Below are 12,117 nucleotides of genomic sequence, written 5' to 3'. Positions count from 1 at the left end.
GACCCCACCCACCTAGGTCATTCTCTCTTTTCTCCTCTTCCATCAGGTAGAAGATACAGGAGCCTGAGGTCATGTACCACCAGGCTCAAGGACAACTTCTACCCCACTGTGATAAGACTATTGAACAGTTCCCTTATACGGCGAGATGGACTCTGACCTCAAGATCTACCTTGTTGTGACTTTGCACCTTATTGCACTTTCTCTGTAGCTGTGACACTTTACTCTGTACTGTTATTGTTTTTACCTGTACTACATCAATGCACTCTATACTGACTCAATGTAACTGCACTGTGTAATGAATTGACCTGTATGAATGGTATGCAAGGCAAGTTTTTCACTGTACCTCGGTACAAGTGACAATAATAAACCAATACCAATACCAATTTATTGTTGTATTTATTATTACTATACAAGCAAGGAATTTCATTGTACCCTGGTGCATATGACAATATACTAATCTGAATCTGAATCTAATGAATCTCATTTTTAGGCTATGTTCAGAACACAGCTCTAAAGCACAGAAATGGGTGAACATGTGATGGAAACATTGTTTTTTTATCGATTCATTCTCATGGTGTAATGTTGCCAGCATTTATTGTCTATCCATAATTGAGGATTCAGTTAAGAGTTAATTATTTTGCTGGGTCTCGAGTCAAATATAGGTCACACCAGGTAAGGGATTTTACAATTCATTTGTTTCATGGTTATCATTACTGAGACTAACTGCTTTTTTTTTAAACTGCAAGCATATTTAATTACATGTATTCAATTTCCCAGCGGCCACAGTGGATTTGAATTCATGGCTCTTGATCGATGGTCTAGAATTCTAGTCCAGTTGCAAGTCTAGTAACTTAACCATCATGCTACTATACCTACTAATGTTAGGCTTCGAGGGTGAGGCCTATCAATGTCACAATTTCTTTCCCTCTGCCCTCTTGAGGAGAGCTTGACAATGCAAAATACCTGAGGGAAATGAAGGATATGGACCTTGCTCCTGTCCCAGTTACCTACCTTCGCTAGGAAGCAGGTAGGTAGTGAGTCTCTGGATGGGATTGGTGATAAAAACATCCAACAGAAAGGGCCCTGTGGAGGCCTCTTCATTTCCAATCTGATTTCCAGTACTTAAGGCTGAATCTGTTCTCTTATTTGGATTACATTTTGCCCTTTAAAGTTCCCCTTTATGCTGAGCACAAGAGGATTTCATTCTGAGGAATTGGGAGGCTGCCATCATGTGTCTGAAATGACCCTTGACCAAGAAAACTGAGTTCCATTTGGCATGAAATCCAGCACAAAATTTTCCTCTGTCTGCTGTCATTTTACGTGAGAGTTCAATATATCTAGTTATCTCAAACTTGTTCTTGATTGGGAGAATCTAAATGGTGTTAGATGTCAATCTTACTGATGGCAGGAGTGGGAAATAGGAAAATAATCACAAATAGTGAGCATTCCCCTGAGGAGCCAAGTAATGTCATTGAGGAAGCTTTATAGAGCATGTATCTGCCTTGTTTGTGATTAATTCAAATATTAAGGTTAATATAAACAGTGGGGTTAACACCAATATAATTCTTCTGCAGTTAAATGGAAGAACCAGAGGACAACATGGTCCAAGTTCGCAAATCCCATAAAGTGGAACAAATGGTATCAAAGTGGCTTCGCCTTACACGAGATAGTTCACAGAGGTGAGAGGTTTATTTGTTAAAATCTGACTGCTTGCTAGTAGGTGATCTGCGAGAATGGAAGTAAATATGTAGCCACATCTTATTTTTTAACTATTATGCATTAGGTTGACATGTATGAACACCCATTCTGTTTTTTGTGTGCCCTACATACATGTCACAGTTCATAAAATGGGTACCTTGTTTATTCTTTGTAAGAATCTTTAATATTTTTTAGCTATTCCCATTTGTGGATACATTCATTTGGATGCTACATATGGGTTCTGCTAATAACACTATGTGATGGGTAGGGACTGAGGATCATGACACCTAAAAGGTTTTTCAGTGTACGTCAATGTCCTTTTTTAATAAGATTACTAAATTATTATTTTATCTCTAGGTTTTGCATCTACAATGCATGTCAGAAGCACAATATGCACCTGTATGATGTGATCACAATTTGACTAGTTAGAGAGCCAATTCAAAGATAACAATTGGAGGCATTGGGAGGTCTTGGAAAGAGATAGCAAATTTATAAGATGGGCTCAAGACATTCAGAGGTTGTATATTGATGACACCGGCCTTGATGTATTCCTGGGTGTGTGAAGGAGCAGGAAGGAAATTACCTTCTCCAGCAAAAAGAACAATAAATCCAATTCTGTCACCAAGCAGGCATGATTACAAGTACTGAAGAATTCAGCAGCAGAAATATTGCACTCTAAGCACCCAAGCAGGTAATGAAAAATGAGTTTTTTGCAGATCTGTCTTCATCTTGCTGTATAAAACTTTTCCTAACCCAATAATTAAACATACAATACGAATATGGTTTCAATTCCGTAAATTCTTTGGATTGAATAAATTTAACTTATCAAGCCCCATTCAATCTATTTTTTTCTTTCAACCATCCAGAATCGATTTAGCTTTTTCTTTATGGAATATGAAGGGAATAACATGTTTCTGTGATTTATTCATTGATAACTGTTTTTTATCTTTTGAACAGTTGTCTAATAAATACAATTTGCCTAGGTCACACTTTTTTCGATACTTACAGATTAGAAATTTTTTAAAAGTTACTATGCCTTCTTTTCCGACTCCATATAAAAATTGAAATTATGGAAAAAATTTTAGGCTTTAATCCCTATCAGAAGGGCTTGATAGCAATAATTTATGATCTAATTATGAAAATACGTCCAGAGATACTTGATAAAATTAAGAATGAATGGGAAAGAGAACTCCAGATACTTTTACCCACAGAGACATGGAAGAAAATTCTTCAATTAGTTAATACATCTTCAATGTGTGCCAGACACTCTTTGATACAATTTAAGCTGGTTCACAGGACCCATATGTCGAAGGACAAGTTAGCCCATTTTTATCACCATGTAAATCCTGTGATAGATGTAATTCGGAGGTGGCTTCCTTGACACATATGTTTTGGTCCTGTCCTCTTTTGGAAAAATATTGGAAAGACATTTTTAACATTATTTCAACTGTATTGAACCTCACCCAATCACTGCAAATTTTGGGCTAGCAATGATGGAATCTGGCCACTTATCTGCTGCTGCTTGTCGTATGATTGCCTTTGTTACATTGGTGGCCAAGCGAACCATTTTGTTTAAATGGAAGGATCCAATACCTCCCACTACTTTTCAATAGTTTTCTCAAACTATATCATGTTTAAACTTAGAAAAAATTAGGAGTGGCACTGTTGATTCTTTGCTTAAATTTGAGGAAGTTTGGAGTCCATTCATTCAATATTTTCATATGATATAGATCCCTTTTCAATAATCTTTGAACTTAGAGGAGCGGAGTTGATGACATAATAATGCTCTTTGTTCATCGAGAAATATCAGTCCAGTTTTTTTTTCTTTTGAAATTTTTTTTAGTTTGTTTCGTTTTATTACATAAAATTTTTTTTCGATTTGTGTTTTTTTTATATAATAAATCTTTTTCCTTCTCTTTTTGATTTTTTTTTGTAATATATTCATTTACCAAGAAACCGTGGGGCCTAGAATATATTTTTTATTCTTTATGGCTATATATGTCATGATTGTCCTCCCGATCTCTTTGTATTATGTGTATAATTACCGATGTTATATGTATTAATCTGTATTAATTTGAAAACTAATAAAAAGATTGAAAAAGAAAGAAAACTTTTCCTATCTTATCAATCTTACTTTGTTACATTGCTCCTCACACCCATAAAATGTGAAGAGTATCTTCAATTCCTTTCAATGCACTTGCTCAAATCCCTATTCATCCATCCCCACCATCACTTACCCCTTATGCAATGCGAAGCAAGTGCTTGTTGGTCACCCTCATCAAACATAATGTTTCCACTTAGTAAAGTCAGATCTTACACATGATATAGTTTGAGAAAACCATTGAAAAGTAGTGGGAGGTATTGGATCCTTCCAGTTAAACAAAATGGATCGCTTGGCCATGAATGAAACAAAGGCAATCATACGACAAGCAGCAGCAGATAAGTGGGCAGGTTCCATCATTGGTAGCCCAAAATTTGCAGTAGTTGGGTGAGGTTCAATACAGTTGAAATAATGTTAAAAATGTCTTTCCAATATTTTTCCAAAAGAGGACAGGACCAAAACATATGATCAGTTCATTGATCTGTTCTTCCCTGTTGCAGATACATGCACAAAGCACCAACAAGAGGGAGATCTAAGACTGATGGTGTGTCATCACACCATCAGCACCATTGATTCCTTCTGAATGTGCATTATCCTGGGATGTTTGGTTTTCACCTTGTGACCCAAAGGTCACAAATGGAAATGAGCAGGAAGTTATGGCTTGCCCTCTTGTTGATTCTGTGACATATTGTTGCAGAAAACTATTCTGAACAGACCCAGAATCTTGCAACCTTTCTAATATAAAGTTATCTGTTTTTACCAGTCCAAATGAAAATAAATCATTAAATGTACTGACTTCACTGTCTTCTTGTTTAATCATATTTATACATTTTGCCCTTTCACAGATGCTGCCAAGCACTCATGCACAATTCCAACAGTGTTCCATCTTTTTTTGTTTCTTAACTGTCTCCACTGCCTGCTTACCTTTAATTATATTTTTGTTATCAATGACATAATTTCATCCTAGGTCACTTATTCTATTCCTCCTGCTCTGGCAGTTCCCTAAACTTTCATATGGATGTTACAACCTGGTATATTTAGTTTCCCATCCAAACTATCTTGTGGTCGTGTCTCTGGAATTGTTAATATGCTGCACCCTCCCAGTTAAACTTGCACTGCAATTCATTCATTTTTTTTCCTTATACCTTTTGCATTTGTTCAAGGAGCACCTAACTGGGCCATACACTCTAATCGGTCTTTCTGTTCTAATGTTTTATTAGCACATTCATGATTCATTTTACTTGAATGAATTCACAATTACCTTTAATGCCCCAAGCATATTCTTTGACTAATACTCTACTCTTTTCTTTTGTTTCAGAATTATCAATGTTATTAACCTTTCCCCCAAAGACTTTCCCCATTTATTATTTTAATGTCCCTTTGTCTGTTTTATTTTTCCATTTTACTGGGATCTTGATCTCAGCAAATTTCTAGTCCCAGTGATAATATTCTTTCTTTTCACAAAACTGATGCAGGTGTCCCATCACATACACCTGACTTCAACACACAACGCAATGTCAGATGTTTTTCAGACAAGTCCTAGGTTCGAATGCTTTTGCTGCTTCATAAATGATCTTCCTTCTATTATAAGGTTGAAGTGGGGTGACAGCAGTTATTTCTGTTTTCAGTTCCTCCATCAGTTAAGCAATCTCTGAATGCAGAATGAGACTTGTACAATGTTCAGACTAAGCTGATAAGTGAGTATTAACATTGTTGCCCTGTGCTTGGAAATTCGCTTAAAAATGATCCACCAAACAACATATGATTCCAATCTATATTGCTCCTTTTCAACGTCATTCAGTTAAACTTATGGAATTCTTGACCAATAAGCTTTGTGAGAATATTTTCACGAGACAGATGTGGTCATTCAAGAAGAAGGCATCTGTCAGTTATGGCCACACCCCAAGATTGGTAAGTTAATAAAAAAGGACATCAACAAAGTACGATTAGGAAGGTGACAGGAAAACTGTAATGGGAATCTAAAATGTATGCTAAATGCATAATTTTATTTTCAAGATTTCACCTTTGTCACACAGATATAAAATGGGGCTTATAATTTTGGCGGTTAATTTTCTCAGTTGGGAAAGAAAAATCACTGAAAGGATTTGAGAAGTGGAGCTTCAGATAAGGTCACGTGGGCAGAACACAATGAAGGAAAAAAGACAATAAATGGCTGAAAAAGACAAAATGGATAAAAGACAAGAAATAGCAGAGTTAATGTCTGGGAAGAGGCTTTAGAGAAACAGGTGGTTAACACACTGATGTGATAAAATTAGAAACCTGTGCAACGTTCTGATACATAAAGTAAGGTGGATGTGTGCAGGATTGTGCACATTTTTAAGAACATTTAATTCTTTATAGATATACAAGTTCCTTGCTGTGGTATCTTTTTTGCTACAGATGAAGATGGGTACATCGTGAATCAGGTACACTAATTCTGAGCCCTGATGGGTCACACTGTCCAGAGGCTGCTCAGCAACTCAGCTTTTTAAACATAGCACCTTATTTCAACGTGTTTTTTAATTCATTTGCCCGATTTGGTTGTCACTGGCAAGGCCAGGATTTATTGCCCACCCCTAAGTTTCCCTTGAGAAATTGGTGGTGAGCTGTGTTCTTGAACCACTGCAATTCCTCTACTGCAGGCACTCCTACAGTGACGTTGGAGATGGAATTGCAGAACTTAGACCCAGCATTGATGAAAGATCAGTGATATATTTCCAAGCTAGGGTGGGTTTGTAACTTTGAGAGGGATCTGTATGTGATGTTTTCCTATGCTTCTGTTGGCCTTGTCCTTCTTGCTGATTGAGACTGTAGGTTCAGAAGGTGCTGTTTGAGTAGCCTGAGTGAGCAACCACAGTGCAATTTGTATATACTGGGGCCACTGTGTGCCAGTGGTGAAGCAAATGAATATTTAGAGTGGTGGATGGGGTACCAATCAAGTGGTTGCTTTGTCATAGATGGTCTTGTCCCTTGCTTACTGGACACTTTCTTTAATATTGCTTCATTTCTGGATTTATAAATATACCTTTTCTCAAACCTTTTAGAATCATAGAGTCATAGAGCACAGAAACAGGCCCTTCAGCCCAACTCATCCATGCTTACCAAGTTGCTATCTGAGCTAATCCCATTTGCCTGCCTTTGGCCCATATCCTTCCAAACCTTTCCCATCCATGTACCTGTCCAAATGTCTTTTAAACATTGTAATTGTATCCACATCTACCACTTCCTCTGGCAGCTCATGGCATATAACCACCACCTTCTGTGTGAAAAAGCTGCCCCTCAGGTCCCCTTTAAATAGTTCCCCTCTTACCTTAAATGAATGTCCTCTGGTTTTAGATTCCACTACCCTGGGAAAAAGACTGTGACCATCCACCTTATCTATGCCCCTCATGGTTTTCTATACCTCTATAAACCATTATATACCTTTGAAAAGGTTTTATAAACCTTTGAAAAGCACTGAGCACTTTCAGATACTGAGAGATTTGATTCCCTTCTGTCTATAATAAAACTATAATGATGGTCCTTTATGATATCTTTAAAAGCATTTATGAATTATTTATCTGTAGAACAAGCCCATCTCAAACTCCCTATCAGGACACGAAGCTCTCTTGACAGACTGACGTCAGATTAAATTTAACCTAACAAAAACAATGACTCCTCCACTCAGGCTCTTTGCTGCAATACAGGCTGCTCTGTAGTAAATACTTGTGGAATTTCTGCAGCTGTGGTTGGGAATCTGCAGTCATAGAAGAAACAGTGATACAGGGTCAGGAGCTAATGCTGGAGAACAGTTCTGAGCAAGGGCTATTGGCCTGAAACATTGGTAGTGATGGGTGGGTGGGTGTGTTACCCTCTTAAGGTATATTAAATGTTACTGGAATTTGACATGCTAGATGCATTCTCCCTATGCTCACACTTTCCAGCTCTCTTTTAAATGCAACAAAGCAGTCTGACCAACCCTCCCTTCACCCTGAACAAATGCAGGTCTATTATCTTTGATCCAAATTCCCAAGAGAAAACTGACAATGAGATTTTAGAGTGCTCATCGTTATCTTAAAATCCCTCCATGATCAATGTTCTATTCGAATTATCATTGCTGTGTGGCTGTTTCCATTTACCACATTTTACATCAATAACTAACCCATCACTGAACAGTGACAGAATGAAAGGGGAATGACAGGACATCTTTCTCAATGAGAAGGCGGATGCTGGCTGTGGAGGCATTTAATAAGAGCATGTGAATCTGCATAAGGCAAGAATTGCGGAGATAACAGCTAAAGATTCCCTCTGTGCTCTCTTAAAATTCAAGTTGAATTGAAATGAGTTTCAATTTTATTCAATTTCCTTTATTAAAGGATATTGCTGGATTATTCCTGCCAACACAAATGTACTTCTATATGTGGTAGCAACCATGCAGTGAAACAAGGAAAGTTAGGGCTGGGATGTTTTGGATGGAATGCAGGAAACACATTTTTGCATAAAGGGAAATGGAAACCTGGAACTCACCCTCTCTAAAGTGTGTGGATGCTGAGACAATTGGAACTATTAAGAGTGAAATGGAGAGATTTCTGTTGAGTGTGGATATCAAAATGGGTAACTCAAGTTGTGGTGCAACTAAAAGGCAGGCCAGGCCCGAAGAGTTGAATAGCCTCCTCCTGTCCTCACCTTCCCATTTATTCCTGTTTTTCTGGTGATTTTCTTTGGATCTGCTGAAAATGGTGCAATGGGTGAACTGCACCATTGTGAATTGCAACCTCAAATTCTCCTGGTCTCACAAAATGGATGGAGTACAAAATAAAGGTTCAGTGAATCAGGAGCCACTGACATCTATTCTGCTGACTCTCTGAGGAGCTCCTGTCCCTTTGACACTTCTCAGCAGCCCTTGTGGGAATTCTGCACCCACTAGCAGGTTTCCTCTTTGACTGCTGGAACCTTTAAGTAATACTCAAGGCTGGAGCATATATGAAGAAGCAGGGAAATGCCCCATGATAGGCCTCCACTGAGGAACTTATGGATCCTGTGGATGCAGAAGGTAGGGATTGGGGTCTGGGTTTATTTTTAAAAGTTACTGAAAATGATTGCTAAATGAGATTCTGTTTTGTTTCTGACTTAAGGAATCGAGCTACTGCTGATGGAATGTCTGCCAACACAAGCCAGCTAAATGTACCATTAAAAGTCACAGTAAAGATTAACAAAGATCCAAACCTCGATCATGGATTTCTTCTATCAAAAGACACACCAATATGTGTGAAATCTGTCATTGCAGGTAAATACTTGGAAAGAGCAAGGATACAGATGGATCAGAGAAATGACTGCCACAAGGAATGGGATGAGGGGCCTATTTAGCCAATGCCTAATGTGTTTCTAATGATCATCATTTCTCCTGACCTTGCATCACTGTTCCTCCAGTACCTGCACAAATCTCCAACAATACTTCACCAATTTTGCCTCTATGGCACCGGTTTGTCTTGGACAATGAAACAATATGGGAAATATCAAATCAACAATCTGTTTCATGCCTGATTTTTCATTCTCGTACAGTCAAAGGAAAGAAAAGCTTTGGACACAAAACGTGATCAATTCAATAATTTCCATTTTGTATTGTATTTCAAATTTCATAATGATATAGAAGGCATCAGTCCATTAAGTTTATGCTGGCTCACAGAGCCATTCCATCAATCCCATTCCCCCATTTATTTCCCTACAATCTATCTTCTCACACATGTTCATTAATACCCTCCTGATTCTCCTACTACTCTCCTACATTAGGGACAATTTACAGTAACTAGTTACACTACTAAACAAGGTGTCCTTAGAATATGGGAAGAAACCCTAGCACTCGGGGGAAGCTTGTGTGGTCACAGGGAGAATATGCAAACTCTGTACAGACAGCACCAGAGGTCAGAATTGAACCCGAGATTCTGGAGCAATGAGACAGCTGCACTACCTCCATGGAGGAGCAGAAATTGTTGTCCACTGTGCCCATTCAAGCAGTATAATCCAAAATTGTAGTCAGGATTTTCAGGAGAGAGATTAGGAAACAGATCTACATGCAGGGCAAAGAAATTTGGAAGTCACTTCTGCAGATAGCAATTGATGCTTGATCAATTGTTTATTTGAAATCTGAAACCAATAGATCTTTATTATTATAATGTATAAGGACACGGGGCAGAGATAGATATGAAAGGTTAGATCACAGAATAGCCTCAATCAAGGTGACACTGGAGCTGCCCCAAGTGGCTATGTGGCCTTCTCTTATTCTTCTGTTCCATAATTGGCAAAGCTGCTCCCATACTGGACCCTGCTGTTCTGAGGTTTTCCTGGCAGTTGCTGGACAGTGGAATTGAATCAGTCTAAATGTGCAAAAATGGATTCCAAAGCTTTTCTGCAGAATCCATGAAAAACTTGGCACCTTGCAGACTGACAAGTTCTTCCATAGTCACAAGATTTTTGAACATAGCTGAGGATGTAGTAGGGAAAATATTTTGTTATGTTTCCTTGGTAGAAGTGGAAACACTTCTGCAGGTCATTACCACCTCCAGTTTAGGCTCATTCATCGTCCTATTTAGTCTTAACCAAGGGCCAGTGCCAGAGAAGTAAGTGGCCAAGATTCAGTTGTCACTGTTGGGTGAGCTGCTTCTGGAACCACCATGTCATGTTTACACTTAAGGCCTGAAGCCCAATTTCAAGTTGGTCCTCCAGTTTCTAATCTGCAGTACAAACTTAGGCCCAATTTCTCATCAGCCAATTCCCAAAAACAAATATAAATTTAAGATTACAATTGACTGGTTTGAATGGGGTCTAAACTTACATCTGAGCCACAACCAGTGAAAGACCTTGCATACCCTGCACCTGACTCTGTGTACCGAGGCACGGAATTAAACAACCAGAGCATTTAACAGAAGCTCAATGTTTTTTCCCCTCTACATAACTTTACATCTGTTAAAGAACTGCCTAAATTCCTGACAGGTGCTCTGGGCTCATGGCACTGCTCCAAAGCACTAGAGACTACCCTTCAGGTTTCCTTTGTGATTCCCTTGTGATTCTTGCACAGTGCCTCTGTACTTTTTCCAAACAGAGCAAAGACTTCAACTCAAAGTGGATATTAACAAAATCCAAAACAAAGCCTCAGATGCTGAAAATCTAAAACAAAAACAGAAAATGCTAAGAATGATCAGCAAGTTTGGCAGCATCCATGGAAAGAAAAACAGAGGATGCTTTGCCTTTGACCTGAAACATTAATCTGAAACTCTTGGATTTTCTGAGTATTTCCAGCACTTCCCTGTTTTTGCTGCACTCTGTCATATTTTATTTACACACAAGTTTGTGGACAGCCACCTCCTTAGTAGGGGCTCCTTGGGTTATGAATGACCTGACTTATGGAAATCCGACTTTACACAAATTCTCTCATACATTTCTAAAGCATTTTTCAAGCTAGTAATAATCATAATATAATGTTTCATGGTATTAATTAATGACTGGATACAGTATATATTCCATTGGTTTAATTATGGATAACTTTAGGGTAATTATGAAATGAAGAAATTATAACAAGTTAATGTAGAGCAACACAATATGGGTTATTACAGAACATTAACATTTCTGACTTACGATGAAATCAGCTTACAGACAGTTCTCAGTAATAGAATCCTAATGTAACCCGAGGACTGCCTGTACTTCATTTGACTGTTGTCACATAACTCCTTCCTGTGAATTACTGCCAAACCAAAGGATATACTTTGGAAGGGTCACTGAGTTGGAAAATCAGGCAGTGCATTAACAAGTGGCGATGACTCTGTCTTACAAACATTGGCAGCAAATAGAGCTGTTCTGTAAAATTGTTTACAGGAAAATCATGCGAGTATGAGCCATCTCTGCAAACTACCTGGGAATGTCACAAATCCTTTTTGACTTCATATTAGAACAAACGTGGTATATTTGCAAGCATTCTGGAGGAGGTTCCACGTGATTATAAATTGGAGTCTGAGCACCATTTCAATGATTTACTACTGACTAGAAGACTTGTACAAAATGCACCAGTAAGATTACTGATTGTTGGAAAAAGAATCAGGAATAAGTAATGTAATGAAACAGAAACCGGTGGAAGTGGACAGTGGGTCAGTCAGAAACATTTTTATAAGTTCTAACAGGTTACTTTTAGGGATTTTATAACTGCCCAACCCATTCTCTTCCTATCTGAATAGTTTGGTCATTTCCAGTCCTTCATCTTTATGAGCTTTCTCGTCTTGCACCTTACAAAGGGTCGCAATTCTTCTACAAATTCCAGCTGTGACAAAAAGTTGACCTGCGAAATATCT

General features: G+C 38.2%; 1 protein-coding gene across 1 annotated transcript in view; it reads left to right on the top strand.

Annotated features, from left to right (window-relative positions):
* Positions 1 to 1,578: 1,578 nt before the first annotated feature.
* LOC127572605 (FERM and PDZ domain-containing protein 1) overlaps positions 1,579 to 12,117 on the top strand; it is a 62,728-nt gene continuing 52,189 nt past the window's right edge. Inside the window, exons 1-2 of the mRNA XM_052020044.1 lie at positions 1,579 to 1,679; positions 8,914 to 9,065. Of these exons, the coding sequence (XP_051876004.1) occupies positions 1,579 to 1,679; positions 8,914 to 9,065 (253 nt within the window). The remainder of the gene's footprint in view (positions 1,680 to 8,913; positions 9,066 to 12,117) is intronic.

The sequence above is a fragment of the Pristis pectinata genome, chromosome 7, assembly GCF_009764475.1.
Source record: "Pristis pectinata isolate sPriPec2 chromosome 7, sPriPec2.1.pri, whole genome shotgun sequence".
Classification (NCBI taxonomy): Eukaryota; Metazoa; Chordata; class Chondrichthyes; order Rhinopristiformes; family Pristidae; genus Pristis; species Pristis pectinata.
Note: the sequence above shows the minus strand (reverse complement) of the source record. Positions and strands in the feature narration are given on the sequence as shown.